This window comes from Mangifera indica, chromosome 3 (assembly GCF_011075055.1).
Source record: "Mangifera indica cultivar Alphonso chromosome 3, CATAS_Mindica_2.1, whole genome shotgun sequence".
In the NCBI taxonomy this organism is placed as follows: Eukaryota; Viridiplantae; Streptophyta; class Magnoliopsida; order Sapindales; family Anacardiaceae; genus Mangifera; species Mangifera indica.
The window spans coordinates 4,157,498-4,177,688 of record NC_058139.1 but is presented as its reverse complement, the minus strand read 5'-3'; the positions used below and the strand labels follow the sequence as shown (position 1 = coordinate 4,177,688).

Genomic DNA, 20,191 nt, shown 5'->3' with positions numbered 1-20,191 from the left:
GTTTTAGTGTAAATATAAATTTCCATCTACGGGGTTTTAAAAACCTAAATACTCATCCGTTAATCAAATTCTGATAGATTTTTTTGTTAAAAATAAGGATAAATTTATTATTTTACCTTCTATATTAAAAAAACATAATTTTATATCATTTTTTCCTTAAGTTTTGAAAACCAAAAATTTCACCTCATTTTCAACTTTGAAAAGTGATTTTTTTTCCTTCTACATCTCTGAGGTTTTCTTCACTCCAACAATATTGACCACCACCATCTCTAGCATTTTCCTCCCTTTGACTGCCTCCCTCAACAAGCAAAGAAGAAGACGTTGTTTATGTCAAGGAAGAGTCAAAGACGCGTTCTTCGTCGAGGAAGAGACAAGGATGTGTTCTTCATCTGTCGAGAAGGGAGGCAACCAAGGTAGGAAAATAATGGAGATGGTGGTCATCATCATTGTTGGAGAGAAGAAAACCTTAGAGATGTAGGGGTTTTGAGGGTGTGGGGGGGGGGGGGGGGGGGGAGAGTCACTTTTCAAAGTTAACGCTGGAGTAAAATTTTTAGTTTTTAAAGTATTAGGAGAAATGAGATAAAATTATATATTTTTTAATATGAAAAGTAAAACAATAATTTTATCTTTAACCATAACAAAAAAATCTACAAAAGTTGGTAAACAGGTGAGTATTTAAGTTTTTAAAACCACGGATAAAAGTTTATATTTGCACTAAACCTTAGGTGGGAATAAGTCTTTTGGTCAAATATCAAATCCTCACTTGGATTTGACTCACCTGGGTAGGCTTGTGGTCACTCTTAATTATATTTTTTACATGATTTATTAATCCAATATGATATAATATGAAAAATATCAAAATAGGGTTTTTTTTTTTTTACACAAAATTTAATTTAATTGATCTAACAATTCTTAAAATTAAAATGAGTCGTGTTAAGGTTGATGCGAAAACAAACCAACTTAACTTGAACTTGTAATTATTTAAAGAAATGCAACTTTAGCATAATTTGTTAGTAACAAATTAAAGAGGTTTTGAAGGATATGTATCAACAATTAACATTTCTACATATTATATATGGTTGTAATTACTATGATTATTCTTGATTTTTATTTACAAGTACATGAACATGTAAGGATTTTAATTATTATTAATACTAGTCTTTCAATATATATTTTTTTAATTTATTCATAATAAATTATACTAAAATAGTATTTTTCTAAACATTTGATTTAGTTCAGATTATTTTCGTATCAATCGTAACTCTGTTTTAGTTTCAACTCATATCAAATTGACCTAAATTAAATTTCATATGAAAAAACTCAAACTTAATCTGATTTTTTTGTGTCGTATTAAGTTAATGAATCGTATTAAAAATTGACTATTTTATATTAAGTTAAAGTAATTTGGTAAAAAATTAAAATGTTAATATCACTTAGAAAAGTAAAAATAATAAATAATTTTAGATTAATTCAAGTTGTGTCAAATTAATCTAAACATATTTTAGATTGGATTAAAGTTGAAAATTTTTTATACATATTAATTAAAGTCAACTTAGTGTCGAAGGTTTTTAACTTAAAATCCAAACTAACATAATATAAATACAGTTTAATGACACAAACTATCATGTCTATGATAACTAGGGATGAAAAAGCTTTTAAAACAAACATGTGTGGGGAAAATGTTATTTATTCATTATGATAAAGAGTCTATTGAAAGATTAAAAATGTAAAATGTCAACCAGAGAGCCCACCTTCCCACAGAGTGGTCGAGCCTTCCCCACCGCAACCTTTCTTGGTCACGAAGTGGCATGTGTGTAACTAACTCGCCAATTAATATTTTCCAGGTTGCGTCATATTATATAAATTAATAAAATTATGTGTAATAATAATAAATACAAATTTTTACATAAATAATTTTGAATTAGAATTTGGAGATGCTCCAATCATAATCATTGTTTAGATGCATGCACAGCATGACTTGTTGGGCCTGAGGAATGACCCGGGGGGTTTGGAGCAGTACCATTTTTTCATTTTCTCGGCCTAGCGGTGGACTGCGGGATTTTTGAAGCTCCCAATTCTAGTCGATCGACGGTTTTTCCTATTCCTGGCTGCAGATTCACCGTCAAACTCAACACTAAAATTCTTTAATCTCTCTACTACCCCTCATTCTACTCAGAATTTCCACTTTTTTGTGCTTAGTCGGAAGAAAAGGAAGGTCTTATTTGTTTTCTTGTGTGCGCTTTACCATTGACTGTTAGCTCACCAATCTTGATTTGCTTGAGCTCACAGGGGACACGTTCTAAGCATTTATTCTTTTCTGTTTCTGCTCAAATTTCGGTAGACACTGAGTGCTGCTTCTGTTTTCAAGCTATGATTTTTTTAATTTTTAATTTCTGGATTTAAATGGGATAATTTGCATATCTAGGGTTAATGATTTTTTAACCATTTGTGTTTTCTGGGTTACTTTTCACAAGCAGTCTTTTTCTTCTTTATTTCTCTCTCTCACATTTTCGCATTTACAATCTTCACCATTCTCTCTCAATTCTATTGGATTGTACAGATTTTCACCAGAAATGCCCATATAATCTTTTTATTTCTGTTTATTATTATTATATATAAAATAATTAAACTGAGAAAATACTCTGGGTTTATTGGATTCTGCTTTTCTTAAGCAAGCTTGCTTTCTGGCCTTGTTTCAGAAAAATAGTCTTCTTGTAGCTGCTGTATATGCCTTGTAAGGCCTCAGGGAACTTAATTTAAGCTATAATTCAGTTGTTTTTTTTTTTAACTTTGTCAGTAAATTTCACTCTTTTGTTTTTGGTGTAAAATTTAATCTGAGTTGTTTTTTCTTCCAACTTAAAAAGAAAAAGAGAGAGAAGGTCCTTTATAAGTTTGTTCTTGTTCTCCATATTTTTTCCTTTAATCATTTCTAAAGAAAAAAATTTATGTTCTCTAATTTTTATTTGATGAATAAATATCATGTATATTGTTTATTGTATTAAGAATTGTATGATGGAAGGGAACGTAAATATGTAAAGAAAGTTATAAATCAAGGATATGTGATGTTATTGTGTTTGTGTATTGATTGACAAATGGAGGGCTTCTTTTGTCTTCAACATCGCTGTTGATTTCAAGTTAAATTTCTTATTGAATTCTGTTCTTTTTCTTAAATTTACATACCTTATTTCATCGTTCATTGACTATCTTCCACCAAATTGAGCAATAAGTACTTGTAAATCCAATTGTAAATGACTCTCATGGTTGTTTTGGAAACCCAAACAGCACATCAAACTGAAGTTTTCATATGCTGATTGAATGATTCAATATAAGAAAAAAGATGTACTTTATCTATGTGATTGTGTGTGCTCGCCCGCTCGTGTGCATTTTACTTTAGCTGGATGAATTATGGTGCAACATATCTTTCAGGTAGATGGGAAAATTGGTTTACTAGGGGAGAAAAAAAAGAAGTTAAAAACACCTCTAAGTAGCATCACCATAAAAATACAATTTTCTTAACAACCAATAAATGTTAAAGTTTTTTCTGCAATTTAAGGTAATGTTACTGAAAATTGGCAATTTAATGCTCTTTGAGTGTAAAACTTATTTTGTTGAATCATGTTTATATTTTGTGTAGGAATACATACATGTTGAGTTGGTGAATGGTTAGAATGGATAAGTTATTAGAGTTTGGTAGAAGAGCCATGTTTTATGTGAGAGTTCTTTCTGGATATGAAGAACGAAGAATTCGATCTTACAGGTTGCAGCTTGATAAGCGTCTCCAACAGGTAGGTATTACTTACTATTACATAAATTTGTCATCACTGTTCTTCTGTTGATTTATGATATAATGTCTTAGTATGCCTCAAGTTCTGCTTTGTTGTAGTTTTAGTCCTGTTTGAGTTCTATCAAATGCTACCACGAAGAATGTGCTAGTGGTTAGTATTTGTTTACAAGTTGATTAAAGCCATGGATTAGATGATGCAACCCAATATTTGCCATTTTATGTGATGATATGTCTTGACGAATTTTTGGCTGGCCTGGCGCAATCCTACACTTGGTTGGCCAAACTGTTTGAAAGGAAATTAAGAGATTGCAGGTTGAGAATGCAAAATGAGAGAATGTGTTGGATATTTCTAGGAAAATTAAGGTTGAAAATGATGAAGAAAAAATAATAAAAGTGCCAAACCAGTCCATGTTGTGTCAACCCACTGGTTGATCTCCCTGGCTGGACATAGCCAAATGTCATGCCAACCAGCCCTCAACATGGTAAAATTTTTCTCATGGTGTGCTGAGCTGAGCCAATACAGTGAACAGGCTGGTTGTACCTGGGACTATATGATCTTATAGGTTGGTGTTTTACCTGGGAATGTAGTATATAATGGTGTCAGAACAGGAAAAATGCAATTATTACACAATAGAGGTCAATGGAACCATGTTGCCTTGGAGAAAGGAAACAGAAAATATGTAACTTCTTTATGGAACAACTTATCAATCTAATATATAACTTCTTTTTCATTTTTGGGTGAAGGAGGAGATAGTATGTATTGTGGATCTTAGACAGGTGTTTATGGGCTGTCTTTATGTAAGGTGGAGTCTCCTTTGGGTTTTTGCCTTAATTGTGCTTTGCTGTGATGCTGTCCACATTGTATTTTCTTCTTTTAATAAATTTTTATATAATTTCCTAGTTTCTTACATTTAAAACAACAAAATAAAATAAAAACATGTGAATTTTTTAAACCAACCATGAATACTTGTTTCACATCTTGTTTTATTAACTGAGGAAGTCAACGTGAATATTTCCAAAACATGGCATTTTTATTGTTATCCAAACTCTCATTTTTATCAAGATATCCAACATTAGATCATGATCGTGTTTTTTTTAAGGACATTAAGGACTGTGTCGAAGTGTAATGCCATGTGTAATCACAAACTGTATTTTACCTTAATTTTCACTCTTTCCATCATATTTTATGTTCTGTTTTGGCTTATTGCATTTTATTGGTTTCTTGATTTTAGCTTTCATCATTCTCATAAACACATGATACTTGTGGTCCACAAGTTTTCAGGGAAATTTCGACCTAAAATGATCATCTTAATAAGCTTTTACCCCTCTCTTCCTCTCTGGACAGGCACAAGAAAGGAAGACAGCCTTAAGAAAACTCCCTGAGCAAGCCATATTAGGGGAGGTTCGCCGTATGGTTGAGGAGATGCAGAATTTAAATAAGAAGCTAGAAGAAACAGTAAGCTTCATGCCTTTGGATAACCTAAATTTTCAAATGCAGTTGATTCTATGAATTTCCATATGTTTATCTTTTAATTCTCAGTGTTTCTATGCTAATCCTTGTTGATTCAGGAACTTGCATAATTTCTGTTGTGTTTTAAAGAAATACCACATGTAAGCAAGACTAAAAAATTCTGTTGGTTATAAGAGTAATTTGATATACTTTTCTGCAATTTTTTTATGGAATCCTCCTAGGTTAGTTATTTTCATTTAATTTCGAGGCTTTATGTTTTTTTTTTTATTTTGCAGCTTATTTTTGCCACTTTGTCCGCAGTTAAATTTCTCCTTTTTAAGTTCCAGTTTCCCTTGTATAAATAAAATATGTCTTCCTCTGCAGGAGGCTGCCATTGAAGAATACTTCAAACCAATTGACAAGGAAGCTGAGTATATAATGAAAATACAGCTGGAAGGAGAGGAGAAGACAATGAGGGAGATGATGGCAGCTATGCAGAGACAGGCTTTGCTTGAGAAGGCTGAGGCAGAAAAACTTGCAAACAAAAAGGAACATACCGAGGAACCGGCATCCACCACTGCTGAAAAACATGCTGAGATGAGATAATTTTTTGAAATGCTGTGGGTTTGTGGTAGAAATTGAATTGATTCTGAAACAGAGCATGTTCCGTAGAGCTTTTTTTTTTTTTTTCATTCTGAGATCAATTTATTTTTATGCCTTCTGGCCATGGTCCCTCCATACAGTTGAGGACTTTAAAAAATATCTGATTGAGATAAGCAACATTTTGTCAGATTATTAATTACAATCTCAAATAAGCAACAGAGAGCTTGTGTTGTACTAATGATTTATTAATGGGGGATTGAAATTGATTTCATGAAAAAAAAAAGGCAGTCTCGAGCATTAATTGGCATCACTGATCATATTACACTCGAGTGAACTGGCTTTTTAATCGAGGGACAGAATGGGAAAGCTCTAAAGAACTGAAGTTGGCTGATAAGATTGGAAGTCTGTTGAGTGTACTTATGCTGGATAGATGCATGAACTTTTTCCTTTGAATTCTGATTTTCGACGAAGGTGAGATTGGATTTCTGGTGGTGATGTTGAATCAACTGAGCTAATTGATTCCTTGATGCAGGTATCTTTCACCAACCATGCCTTTTGTATAGTTTCTTTGTCAATTTTTGTACATGATGAATTGGCTTTTGGGAATTGGATACCTGTTAGTAGGAGACATCTTTTGCAATTTAGTATTGTTGCTTTCTGGGTGATCTCTTCTTGGTGAAGAAAAGCCAATATTCTAAAAGGCAAAACAGGTATTGAATCAACTGAGCTAATTGATTCCTTGATGCAGGTATCTTTCACCAACCATACCTTTTGTATAGTTTCTTTGTCAATTTTTGTACATGGTGAATTGGCTTTTGGGAATTGGATACCTGTTAGTAGGAGACATCTTTTGCAATTTAGTATTGTTGCTTTCTGGGTAATCTCTTCTTGGTGAAGAAAAGCCAATATTCTAAAAGGCAAAACAGGGGCAAGATCAGCTCGTGAATTGGGCTTGGAAGCCTAATCCAAACCTGTCTGAAATGGTGTGGGATTAAGAACTGCATCAATGTGCGTTACAGAGAATTGTATTTTATTTACGAAAGAACCTTATTTGAGTTATATTGTTTTTTTATAATTGAATTAATTATACTAAATAAATAAAATTTTTGATCTAATAACTTGAAATTCCTCCTTTTGTTACTTAAAACTAAGGAAATTTTGGTTAACCCCAGGCGGAGAAAGATTCATTAGACTTCTTGTGCTGGGTTGATGGTCAAAAGTAGTTTAAAATAATTAGTGTAAATTATGGTAAAATCAATTTCCAAGGCAGGTCGAGGACCACAATAATAAAACTTTAATTCTATGTAATTCAACAAGACAATAAGATGTATGACCTCATTTTCATCCACCTTCTAACCGACCAAACAACAAACTTTCAACATCCTCCATCATTCTACCTTCATAGCCTTTAAACCTAATAATTTCTGCCTTCTTACAAAAAAATAATATTATCAAGAATTAAAAAATATTCAAACTATAATAATTTAAAGGTGGACAAAATATGTAGGATAAGTTGCGGGTGAATAACTCCTAATCGATAAAAAACAACAAAGTATTTTGTATTTTCAACAGTAACAAAAGCTATCAAAGAATTTTCCCACCGCCCAAACATCAAATCAATTTTTTAGATGGTTTATGTTAAGAAGGTGAATAGTGTTACTCCATTATTATCCAAAATTACTTTAAATTAATAAGTTTATGTTGGAGGTGACAAATCCTTGATATATTGGTTTGATTGGAAGGTGGGATAAGATTATGAAGTAGATGGAAAGAGACTCTATATATAATTTGCCCACAATCAACAACAACCCCTCTTCTTTGCATAATCACCCATAGCCTTTTTTATTCTTTTAAAGATGCCTTTTCTTGTCATCTCACCTCCTTGATATTAATACTTTTTTCAGTATCATATATTATGAAAAAATAAAAATAAAAATAAAAGCTTTTGTTTGAAAGTAGAACAAAATAAAATTATATAAGTTATCATCCCCAAATAATGGATATATATTTAACTCAAAGCTATAATTTGGTCATGGCACTTGGATTGTACAAACATGTGAAAGTATCCATAATTTAGGGATGAATGCCTATTGAATTGACTTTCATGATCTTTTTCCCTTATTCTAAAACTAACAGAAACCAATAGGTTTAGTTCGATATGGGCACTAACTACTGATATAGTAGTATATGATTATATGATTTTAGAGTAGAAGAAAAAGTAAACAATCACATCACCTGATCATATATTATTATCTTAGTTTGTACATATAAGTTTATAAGACTTGTTAACATACATAGTTTTATTCATATTCAATAACATCAAAATCCCACAAAAAGAAGAAAGGTATTTTTCTTATATTTTCAATTAAGATGTATAATTCCCATCAACTATTATTAAAATTGACCTTGCACTAAAGTAGAAGAAAAGCATCTTTTCATAGGGAACTCAGACTGGATCCACATGGGCCTAGATGGGTTAAGACATTGGGCCAGATTAGGCCCATATGAGTTAATAATTTTCGCAAAGTCAAATATAGAATCCGGCATTAGATATCTTTCCTTAGAAGGAAAAGGATTTTGTACAATAAATAAAGATCACTTTGCAATATCTGACTTTCTAGCCCCTTGTTTTTTTTTTTTTCTAATTTGTGGCTACATACAAGTGATTTTTACTTATCTTCTTTATTCACCAAAAGTGCTTTATTTTTATTTCAAATTTATTTTTGCAAAATGGGAAATGTAAAACATGACTAATTAATTACTAGACAAGTGGATGGATGGTCCTAATAAAGTTAGTTGATTTTATTCAATTATCAATGAAAATGTAACAATTTTAACTTATCTCTTTAGACTCATTTACACCAACTATGTCACCAATTGCAAATCCTGATCAGAGCCCACCATCATCACATTCAATTTTTTTTTTCTCAATATCTAATCCTTTCATATATTAAAAAAATCATATTCTAAACACAACAATTGACTTATTCACATCCATTCTCTTGGGTTAATGGGTGGTTTTTAATAATATTCTTCGTCTTGTCTTATCAAAAGCTTGGACTTTCAAACACCCATTAAATTTCCTCATGTTCCCATAATACTCCCATGCCATGGCTGACCAACTACTATGGTGATTTATTTTTATTGCAAATTAAATAAAAATAGATATATGTATTATTATTACATATAATTAAGAGATAATCTATATAAGGATAAAACAAATAGTTTATTTAAAATGTCATTTCAAAGTTGATGATTATTTACTTGAGGGGAATATTTTATAGTGTTTAAAAGACAGACAGATGTTGAATAATGGAATAAAAACTTTGGATGGATTGATTATTTTCCCCCTTTCAAGTTATTAAATATGCTTAAACATCATTATCATCACACTAATAAAAATCTTCTGCCTTATTTATTTGGGTTCATTCTCAAGTAATACACACTATATAAATATAATATTAAGGAGTAACGGCAAAGGCTACCGATAGGTAATTATAAAAAAAGAAAAATCATAATCTAAAATAGAAAGTTGTGAATTATTTATATAATTATAAAAAAAAAAAGAGGCTCAAGTTTTATACATAAATAAGCCTGTCTCTCCAAAATGATAGATATGCCTTAACTATTAAGAGATTGATTGACATATTTAAATAAAATAAAAATATTTAAATAATAAATAGTAATTATGTCGTGAAAGAGGAGTAATGGGACCAATTTGTTTTACTTTTCATTTATAAACCTTCCACGTGTTCTTGTTCTACTGGGCCTTTGTTTGAATGTGTTTCTGGTTAAACCTAATTCTCAAACTCTTCCCAAATGTTCTTTTTAAAGACGCAAATTTCTATGCTTGAATTCTTAAATAAACTTTCAATAATATTTGACCCTACAATTAGAAATGTTTCAACAAACATTTCTAATACAAGTTGGCATAATCATGCCATTCCATATAACAACAACAACCCTAACAGTATAAATATGTGTCGAAATTTCTTAGTTGATAGAAAAAATTTCTTCTAACTTTAACTTTTTAGTTTGACATTTTTTCTCGAACAAAATAATAATAAATTTTATTTGTTATAAAAGATTTGATTTGAAATAAGTCTGATTGCACATTTATTAGTACATTAAATTGGTACAATATAATCAATTTTACAAAAGGACTGAAAGGTCATTTCCTTCAATTCCCTATGCCAAAATGTTGACATAAACAACAAAATTGAGTTAATAGATAATAAACAATAATAACACATAAGTTGTATCGATTTGTAACAATTGTATTTTATTCCGATAAAACTATTTATATTTATTTTAGGTATATATTTAACTTGTATTATTATATAATTTGATAAGTTTGAATTAAAGATAAAATAGTATTTAATCACATAACGACATATATAAATGTATATATATTTATATATTTAAAGTAAATAAACATAGTATTACTTTTTTTTTTTTTTTTTAATGAGTAAATGCAACCACCTAATTTTAATTTATAAAGTCTTCCTTCCATTATAGGTATAGTTAATTTTTTTTCTAAGCATCACCTTAGAGATACCGCCAACTTGTGTCTAGCCTGTCTGATTTGTTGGATTATCCAAGATTTATTATCAATAATTAACCTTTTCTTCTTTTTCTTTATTATTATTATCATTTTGGCATCTTCCAATCAACATTTAAATTGTTATAGTAACATATATATATATATATATATATATATATAAACACATGCTTAAGAAGGTGATTATTTGTATTAACACATTTTTTTTTTGGTTGGTCTAATGAGATGAAAATGGATTGACAAATCCCAATTTTATTTTTAAACTATGGCCAAAGGACTTATTCCCACCCAAAGTATCTTATTTTCTTAAGTTTTTATCTCTTAATTTTAAAAATCTTATTTATCTATCCATGAGTGGTTAAGTCTATTAGTTTTAAGATAAAATCGTCATTTTATACATAATATTAAAAATAAACTGAGATTTTATTTTTTCCCTTAAACCTAAAAAACTAATCATTTCTCCCTTAGATTAAATTTTAAAAAAATAACATTTTCCCTCTTAAGGTTTAGTTTTCAAACTTTGACACTATTTTCGGTGTCATTGTTGATGACCTTTCATTCTCGACGTTTTCTCTCTCTCTGATAATCTCTCTTCTCTCACTTGGACCCTTGTTAATATCGATTGAAGTCAAGAAGGCGAAAAACTTTGTCTTTTCAGCTTCAATTGACATTGGTCAAAGGTTCAGGTGAGAGAAGAGAGATTGTCATAGGGAGAGGAAGCATCGAGAGAGAGAGGAAGTATCAGGAGGGAGAGACCGTCAACGATGGTATTGGAGTTTGAAAATTAAAATTTAAGGGGATAAATGTTTTTTTTTTAAACTTAATCTAGGAATGAAATAGTTAGTTTTTAGGGTTTAAAGAGAAAAAAATTTAAAAGATTATAGTTTTGTTAATTTTAACCGTTTATAAATAAGTAAATGAGATTTTTAAAATTAAAAAATAATAATTTTAAAAAATATGATTCTTTGAATGAGAATAAATCCTTTGGCCTTGCACTATTATTAATAATAAAGTTATTATCCAAAATAAAATTATGTATAACCTAAAGAAAACTCCGTATGCATAACGTTATTTTTAACACCCAATTCATAAAGAGAGAGAGAGAGAGAGAAATGAAAGTTGTCATAGTGAGAATGGAAACAACATACACTAGAGAAGCGTAGAAGTGGTCGAACAGGGCCAACAGTTTGTGAGTTCTACTTGGGACCCACCAATTACTCTCACTACTACCACCAAATATTACCATCCTCTACCTTCCACGTGTTAACTTTCATTTAATCTCTACCCTTAATTTAACCAACCATTTTCCTTTTATTTATTTATTTTTAAAATACTTAAAAAGGTTAATTTCTACTTAAGGATAATCATTTATTTATTTTATTAAAATTTAATGTCAATAATGTAGATTTCAGTGATTGGTCACATCTTGGAAAATTGTGATTGAATGGACGGTCTGAATGGATGAAATTGGTGACGAAAAGATTCGTATAAGCATTACATAGGAAAGCATAGTAGAGATATTTTTGTATTTAATTAATTTACAAGGCAAGACTTTTCTTTATTGACTAAATCTTTGGTAAAGCCCAAAGAATTTGTCATTCTTAGCCGTCGGATCGATAGAAAATTCACTGAACTTGGTTTCGAGTCAAAATCTTATTGATCGTGGAAAAATAATTCAATCAGACGGCTGAGATGAGATTTGTACAACTTTGGAGTTGTGGGTGGACCAAATTATTCACAAAGTAAGCTGACCCAATAAATAAAAAAATAAAAAGAAGGAAAATCACATGGCACCAAGATGAGTCAAATTCATGGGATACCCACTATGCGTCATGGGCTGGGCATAGTTTTTTTTTTTTTAAATTTTTTTCTTTTTCAGTTTTAAAAATTCATTAATTGAATTTACAATAATTCTAATTCATAAAAAAAATTCTATATTACGGGCAAAAAAAATAAAAATTGTAATCTTCCTTTCATGGTGATGCTTTATGTTTAGCTAATTTACAAGGTTGCGTGTTTAAACTGACAAGGGAGTGGAATTACATTAAATGACAACTCCATTAATCATCGTTAGATCTAATCAAAAACAACAAAAGCAAAAGAAAAAGTGGGGCGTAGTTGATATACATTTAGGTTTCAGCGAATGAAATGATGACACATGTATGTCGTGACCACGAATCACCACGCTGATAGGTGAGCCTAGGATTATTCCATTGGATGAATAACCATATAATTATATTATTCATCAACATCATGTGTTCACACAGAACATAAAACCACAAATTAATATTTAAAAGAAAATTAAAAAAAAAAAGAAAAAGAAAAACAAAGTCTCTTTGGTTTTTTCACCTTTTTTGGTTGTTCTCTTATTGCTTTTTATTTTATCTTTATTATTTTTATGGGGATTTTTAAATACAAAACCAGAAAAATCTATAGTCAACAGAATTATAATTTTAGTAACAAAATAAATATTAAACCAATATGAAATCTTCTTTCAAATAACATAATAATAAATGAAAAGAAAAGGTAAGGAAAGATGAAGATTTACAATACAAGAACAAATAGACACAAGCACTCTTCTTCCTTCCCCCTTCCTTCTCTCTCTCACATTTTCACTTTCAACTTCTTTACCAATATTTATCAGATTCTCTTTCTATGGAGTTTTTCTCCATCTTCCATTAGATTGTACAGATTTTCACCTGAAATACACATCTCTATCTTTTTTATTTTTCTGATTTTATTACATATATGAAAATAAAAACTATCAACACATTGAACTTGAGAAAATACTCTCTGGGTCTTTGGCTTCTGCTTTTCTTGAGCAAGCTTGCTTTCTGGCTTTGTTTCAGAAAATAGCCTTCTTGTACCCAGCTGTATATGCTTGTAAGGCTTCAGGAAACATAATTTAAAGTTATTTTTCACTATTTTTTTTAATTATTCTTTTTGTTTCAACTCTTTCTAAATAAATTTTTGCCTTTTTGTTGTTGTAAAATTTCATCTGAATTAATTTTCTTCTAACTTATAAAAAAAAAAAAAAAAAAGGAGAGAAGAGACATGGGCAAGCAAGGTCCCTGCTATCACTGTGGAGTTACAAGTGAGTTCTTGTTCTCCATTTTTTCTTTAATCATTTCCACAGAAAAAAAATTTATGTTCCTAATTTTTATTTGATAAATAAATATCATTTATATTGCTTGTTGGATTGAGAATTGTATGATGAAGGGAATATAAATAATATAAAAGAAAGTTATAAATCAGATATATCTGATGATATTGTGTCTGTGTATTGATTTGCAACTAGAGGGCTTCTTTTCTCTTCAACATCTATGTTGATTTCAAGTTCAAATTCTTATCGAATTCAGTTCTTTTTCTTAAATTTACTTTCTTAATTTCATCGTTCCTTGACTGTCTTCCACCAAATTGATCAGTTAGTAATTTTAAATCAGATGGGTAAATGGTTCTCATGTGTTTTTTAGGAACCCAAATAGCAAGTCAAACTGAAGTTTTCCTGTGCTGATTGAATGGTTCAATATAAGAAAAAAAATGTATTTTATGTTAAGCTCTGGTTCTTTGAAAGATCAATTATAGGTAATTGCTTACAAGTGAATCCAGAATAGTGTTATAGCTGAAAGTACATACCAATTGCCTCTTGAATTGGTTTGTTTCTCTTTGTTAGTCTGTTATTTTCCCAATAGCTTATGAAAACTGCTTTCATAAAACTACTACTCTTGTTCTTATTCTAAACTATTTTTCCATGTGTTTAATCAATGTAAGTTTTTGTTCCTTATTGCATTCCTTTTGAAGGAAAACTGTTTTGCTGTTTAAACCTCTACACTATTCAATTTGATTTATTTAAGCTTTTCTTGAAGTGTTTTCAAATGTAAAGGTCATTACTACTTGTTTGTCAGTGCCACTAAGTTTACTTTGAGATTTCAAAACTTGGTATATTATGCTTTTGTTGGAAGAGCTGAGGTTGTAATATTAACTCTCTGAGAGATCAATCTCTTTAGTTTGTGGAAAGTTCAACCCTAAAAGACATTCCAGAGAAGCTTCTTTTTCCATGTGTGTTAGTAGTCATGGCTATATATAAATCTTCTTTTGTGGGGAATTCAAGTGTGATGAAGATGCTAAACATCTTTTGATTATCTTTCATCACATTGTATGATTAGTTACATTTGGGGTGTAAAGAGTTGATCTAATTACCAATAAATGTTATCATATTTATTCCGGCCCCATTGTTAAGATTAGAAATTGAAATGTGGCAAGGTTTAAAAAATGCTGGACAGATTTTGGTGAGCTGGACACTCAGAAATGGTTTTGCTGAAAATAAATCTCTCAAGAAAAATCCAAATGGTGCATCAGTGAAGAAAATTCTATTTCATTGTTAGATATATGGTTGTTCAAGCCTGAAGAAATTTTGATAAATGGGAGTATACTGGGAGGCATTTTACATCCATTTGTAACCATGTTTGCCTCCTTTTGCAAATGATGAGATTTCTGCCATTTCGGGATTTCTTATGTTTTCTTTCTCCATTGACAATTCTGAGTTCAATGGAATCTTGAATTGTTTATTGTAGTATTCTGAAGTGGTTAGTGTTATAAAGATGTGTAAATAAGTGGTGCACCACAATGGAGTAAGTTCTGGTTTGATGTGCTGCAGCCATGGCTTTGTATTCTGGATTGGTTAGTGTAATAAAGATACTTAAAAGAATCCGGGCACCACAATAGAGTGAGTTATGGTTTGAGGTTCTGCGATGGCTTAGTGAATCCATCACTGTGTTTCACTGCAGTACATGCTGCTTTTGAATTTTTTTGGTTATGAATTACTCAATAGGTGTACATTATTATTTAACAATCCAGGCCTGCAAGTATTGCATATATGGTTGATTAAAATGCAGGAAAATTGTGAACTAATGTTCTTCTTTATAGCTTGTTTCCTTCTGGACATACTAATAAATGACAGTTCATGTTTATTGTTTATTAACAATTATAGCTGCTGGTGCTTTGCAGTTATATGACAATTATATGGAATGATAATGAAGCTACTGTGATTAGTAGTTCATCTTCTTATACTATATTACATCTTTAATCATGATCATGTATACATATTTTTTCTTTTAAAATGAATATTATTGGTTCAATAGGCACCCCTCTTTGGCGCAATGGGCCTCCTGAGAAGCCAGTACTGTGCAATGCATGTGGATCTCGGTGGAGGACAAAGGGAACACTTGCAAACTATACCCCACTTCATGCACGGGCTGAATCTGATGACTATGAGGATCACAGGGTTGCCAGAGTAAAGAGTATATCTTTAAACAAAAACAAAGACGTGAAAGCTCTCAAACGAAAGTCAAGTCATGATTATATGGCAGCTGGAGGGTTTGTCCCTGATTACAACCAAGGTTTCCGAAAGGTTGTTGAAGAAGATACAAGTAATAGGTCCAGTTCTGGTTCAGCCATATCTAATTCTGAGAGCTGTGTACAATTTGGCAGTGCAGATGCAAGTGATTTGACAGGTTGGGTGGACACTAAAATTATTTTTCTTTCCCCCTGTTGAACTAAGAAAGTGAGAGTTGTTGTAGACTTATGTGGACAAAACTGATTATAGAGTTGCATAATGCAGTCAAAATTTACAAAGAGAAGAAATGAAGCTATTACTATTGAGTTTGCTTCACCATAAAATGATATGCTGTGAATTTACTATGGAATGGCTTTGAAATTCGAAAATTTTGTTTTGCTGGAAGCTTGTTGATTGGGTGCATGAGTATCTAGTTCACGATGCAATTAGCTCAATAATCTATAAGTCTTACTGTGTTAAACTTTCTGCTGTTTTTCCTTTTCAGGTCCAGCCCAGTCAAATGTATGGGACTCATTGGTGCCTTCCAAAAAGAGGACCTGTGTCAATCGTCCAAAACCATCTCCTGTGGAGAAACTTACCAAAGATTTGTATACTATTTTACATGAACAACAGTCTTCATACTTCTCTGGATCTTCAGAAGAGGATTTGCTTTTTGAGAGTGAAACACCAATGGTTTCTGTTGAGATAGGTCATGGAAGTGTTCTAATTCGACATCCAAGTTCAATTGCTCGAGATGAGGAATCTGAAGCTAGCTCCCTGTCAGTTGAAAACAAACAATACTCGGCAAATGAGGCATATTCACGTTCACTGACCCTCCCTGTACATAATTATAACATGGGTAACAACTTCTCAAGTAGTAGCATGGACAAAGCCAAGAACCCTATTGGAGAAGGGGTGCAACAAGATCAACTTAAGAGGTAATTGCTTCCAACATAATTTCATAATTTTTCAAAGACATTTTGTTGGTTATAAGGGTTCATATATTGCTACCTTCAATTTTTTCCTCTATTATCACAACATATTTTTTTGTTTTAAAATTTTTGCCACATACATTAAGTTAACTGTGCAATATAACTGTAAAATGAACTATGGCATTCGTCTCACCATTGACAAGAGGTATTTAAGATGAATCAAAGGCAAATTAGGGCTGTCTTGGTTATGTAGCTATTCATCAACTCAAATATGAAGGTTAGTGTGAGCAATGAACTGTATGGTAAGTTCAAATGGTGGAGTAACTTCATTACCTGGGCTACATATACATATGGTTGTATTTTTTTAAATATGTGGGAATATTGTATTTATGGCAGTTAGAACAGTAGGGACATTTCAGGAAAATGTTGCTCTGAAACTGAAGGTGAATCTCATCTTGGTTAGCTTTTCTGTTGTGTGGAATTGCAGGGACAAATTTCAGCATGAAAAATTACAAGTCCTGGGAAATTATAATTCACCACTATGTGATATAAATTTAAATGTAAGTTCAATTCTGTTCTATTTTTGGTGGTTGTACATAAACCTTGTCTATTTCCTGAACTTGATGTTAAGTATGACTGTTATACTGATTAGGTTTCAAACAAATTTCGCTCATGTTTGAAGGTTTTCCTAAAGTCAGTATTACGTAATACAGCATGAGTTATCGCATATGTTGCTAGGGGTGGTAACTTATTTTATTAATTAACACGGTTGCTCATAATTCTCTTACTGAATGCAAAATGCATATTCGCTATTTACAATTCTTGAGGTCTTGAATTTGCTGTCATTTTTCTTATATAGTTTTATCCTTATATTTGTTGTGACATATCATGATCAACATGCATGCTTGGTACAGGATATTCTCAACTTTGAGGAGTTTAGGGAACACTTGACAAGTGAGGAGCAGAAGGAACTACTGAAGTATCTTGCCCCACTTGACACTGACAAATTTCCGGATAAGTTAATATCTTTGTCTTGTATGTTTATTCATACTATGAATAGCAATGAACATAGAGATTTTTTTTTATTTGTTAATAATTGTGAAACTATGGATAAACTTCATTTGAAGAGAAATAAAAAAGACGTGATGTATTTTGAAAATTGCTTGCCACAAAGGAATTCCACATAAATGCAGGCAAAGTTAAAGATCTTTTTAGTAAATTGAAACCATTTCATTTAATTCCATACTCAATCAAATGGCGACTGATGCCTCTGAAATGAAATCAAATCATGTTATAAAAAGCAAGTGACAGCCATATTATTCATATGCAAATATTTGTGTACTTATGTGATTGTGTGTGGTGGTTGACACATTGTATATGTTTCATCATTGCATCTGCAGCCTCAAAAGTATGTTTGATAGCCTTCAATTCAAGGAGAACTTAACTTCCTTTCAGCAACTTCTGGCAGAAGGTGTCTTTGATTTATCATTCCAAGGAGCATCAACTGAAAACTGCAAGACTTTAAAAAGGCTTTCACTTTCCAATTTGACGACATCCAAATGGGTGGAACACTATAATTTACTCAAGGTTTGAATCAAGCTCTTAAAGTATGGATATTATCACATTGAAATATATAATGTATTTGATTCTTTTCTTCAGTTAATTGGCAAATGCTTTGGCATTAATTACCTCCTTTGGTTGCAGAAGTGTAAAAGTAATGCTGGAGCGTCTATTGTTGCAAGCGGGCCAAATGCCGTTGCATCAAATAATGTATCAAATTTCAAGAGATCACGTGACAGCCAAAATCAGAAATTTCCAGGTTAGCTGAACTTATCAAATGAAATAGAGCTTAATCAATTATGTTCTTCTCAAGGCATATAATGAGGTTTGGACAGTGACACTGAATCCCAAAGTGGGAAGGTAAAACACAGGCTCTTCATAAAAAAAGGGAAACCAAACAAGACTATAATAAGTAGGGTTCTCTGTGCTAAAGGGTTTTTAAGTATCTAACTAATATAAATGTACTAATATTGTGTAATGTGGTTAAAATCAATCCTTCCCCGATACAAGGTTCTATCTCAGCATCTGTAGTTTAATATAGAAAAAGTATCCTTATCGTTTTTATGAGATATTTTCCAATTATCTTTTGGCAAAAATTGTTGATGGTTCATGGCTTAACATATATGTACATTATGAGAGAGGATACATCCTGTATTGACACTGATCCATTACAGCATGGAAATGTAGAGTTGCATACATAGGCCTCATAATTTCTCAAGGTCCTGATGCACATGACCACTACTGATATTTTGAAAAACTGATTTGTGGGCTAGAGTTTCAAGCAGATGATGGACTTAGAGACTATCCTTCACCTAAAAATTAGATAATATGTCAGAAACTTGATTCATCTCCCTCCCTCAACACCAGAAATCGTGTTGGTTCATTTCATTTTAAAGAACATCTCCTATAATGGAATGATAAATACGTCATTTAACATGGAATATCAACTGTGTTCTCTAGTCATAATAATAATTGACTTTGGAATTTCTCTCTAAGCATTGTCTTTGTGCTTTCAGAAGCAAAGAGTATGATGAAGAGCCCCAAAAGGGTGATCATGAAGTCTACATATGAAAGCAAGGAACTCGTAGACAGTGATGGCTCTTGCTTTAGTCCAAGAAGGTTATTTGCCTTGCCCACTGACAGTAGCTCCCTCATGCTGGAATCTCTCAATTTTGTAGATGAAAGTTCTGATCAGGATTTGCTGCTGGACGTGCCATCCAACAGCTCATTCCCTCAGGCAGAGCTCCTTCACCCAGCTCTAAGTTTTGGCCAACAGGCTAGCACTAGTAGTAGCTCAGTTTATCCAAATCCTGCCCGACCATAGTAGTGTTTGCCAAATGGTACTGGATTGCTAGGCTATATAAGTCTTCCTTCATCCAGATCCTGTGACTGAGATCCACATATATTGCATGCCAAATACTAAGACATTTGTGAATGAGGTTTGCTGGTTGCGCTGTTTTCCCATTGACCTTTTAAAATATGGAATGCTCAGAGGTAATGGCTGGGTTTTTTTGTATAGGATTGACCAAAGAATGTAATATAAAGCTCAAAAATGCAGTAGAGGTGGTAATTTTCAGAATTATGTGTGCAAATTGTAGATTTATCACTTGCAAAGTAACTTTTGCGACAATCCTTTTGTTTGCTTGCTATATTTTTGCCCACTTTTCTACGTGAAAAAGAAATTATAGGTTTTTAGGATGCATGTGGAGTTAATTTTTACTCAAAATTTATGCCTTTTGGAGTATATTGCACAGTTCTTAACTTCTCTGTAGTGAGTTAAGGAAAATACTAGGCAATGTGCATCCCACTAAATCTTTCTATGGTTCTTCGAAGCATCAAGATATTTTTTTACCATTCCACATGAGATTGAAAAGAGCTGAATCCCTAGTTTGGTTGCCAATAAAATATAGACTCTAAAGGAGCAATGGAATTTCTGCAAAATAGTTGAACGTTTGATACACATCTA

The 20,191-nt window shown here is 31.7% G+C and overlaps 2 protein-coding genes across 7 annotated transcripts; both read left to right on the top strand.

The window, feature by feature from the left end:
* The first annotated feature begins 1,944 nt into the window (after window positions 1–1,944).
* LOC123211480 lies at window positions 1,945–6,055 on the top strand. Of its 5 annotated transcripts, none has more exons than XM_044630238.1 (4): window positions 1,945–2,211; window positions 3,635–3,785; window positions 5,130–5,240; window positions 5,619–6,055. In XM_044630238.1, exons 2-4 carry the CDS (start codon window positions 3,660–3,662, stop codon window positions 5,838–5,840), a joined length of 459 nt encoding a protein of 152 aa, XP_044486173.1. In that variant the 5' UTR covers window positions 1,945–2,211; window positions 3,635–3,659; the 3' UTR covers window positions 5,841–6,055. The 5 variants fall into 5 exon arrangements, with proteins under 5 accessions (XP_044486173.1, XP_044486170.1, XP_044486172.1 ...); XM_044630235.1 differs by having other exon boundaries at window positions 1,945–2,215; XM_044630237.1 differs by having other exon boundaries at window positions 1,945–2,337.
* A 6,864-nt stretch (window positions 6,056–12,919) lies between these two features.
* Window positions 12,920–19,855, top strand: LOC123211471 (GATA transcription factor 26-like). Of its 2 annotated transcripts, XM_044630222.1 has the most exons (9): window positions 12,920–13,281; window positions 13,441–13,492; window positions 15,540–15,911; window positions 16,239–16,671; window positions 17,153–17,225; window positions 17,580–17,683; window positions 18,066–18,252; window positions 18,370–18,484; window positions 19,242–19,855. In XM_044630222.1, exons 1-9 carry the CDS (start codon window positions 13,276–13,278, stop codon window positions 19,547–19,549), a joined length of 1,650 nt encoding a protein of 549 aa, XP_044486157.1. In that variant the 5' UTR covers window positions 12,920–13,275; the 3' UTR covers window positions 19,550–19,855. The 2 variants fall into 2 exon arrangements, with proteins under 2 accessions (XP_044486157.1, XP_044486158.1); XM_044630223.1 differs by having other exon boundaries at window positions 12,920–13,492.
* The last annotated feature ends 336 nt before the right edge of the window (window positions 19,856–20,191 follow it).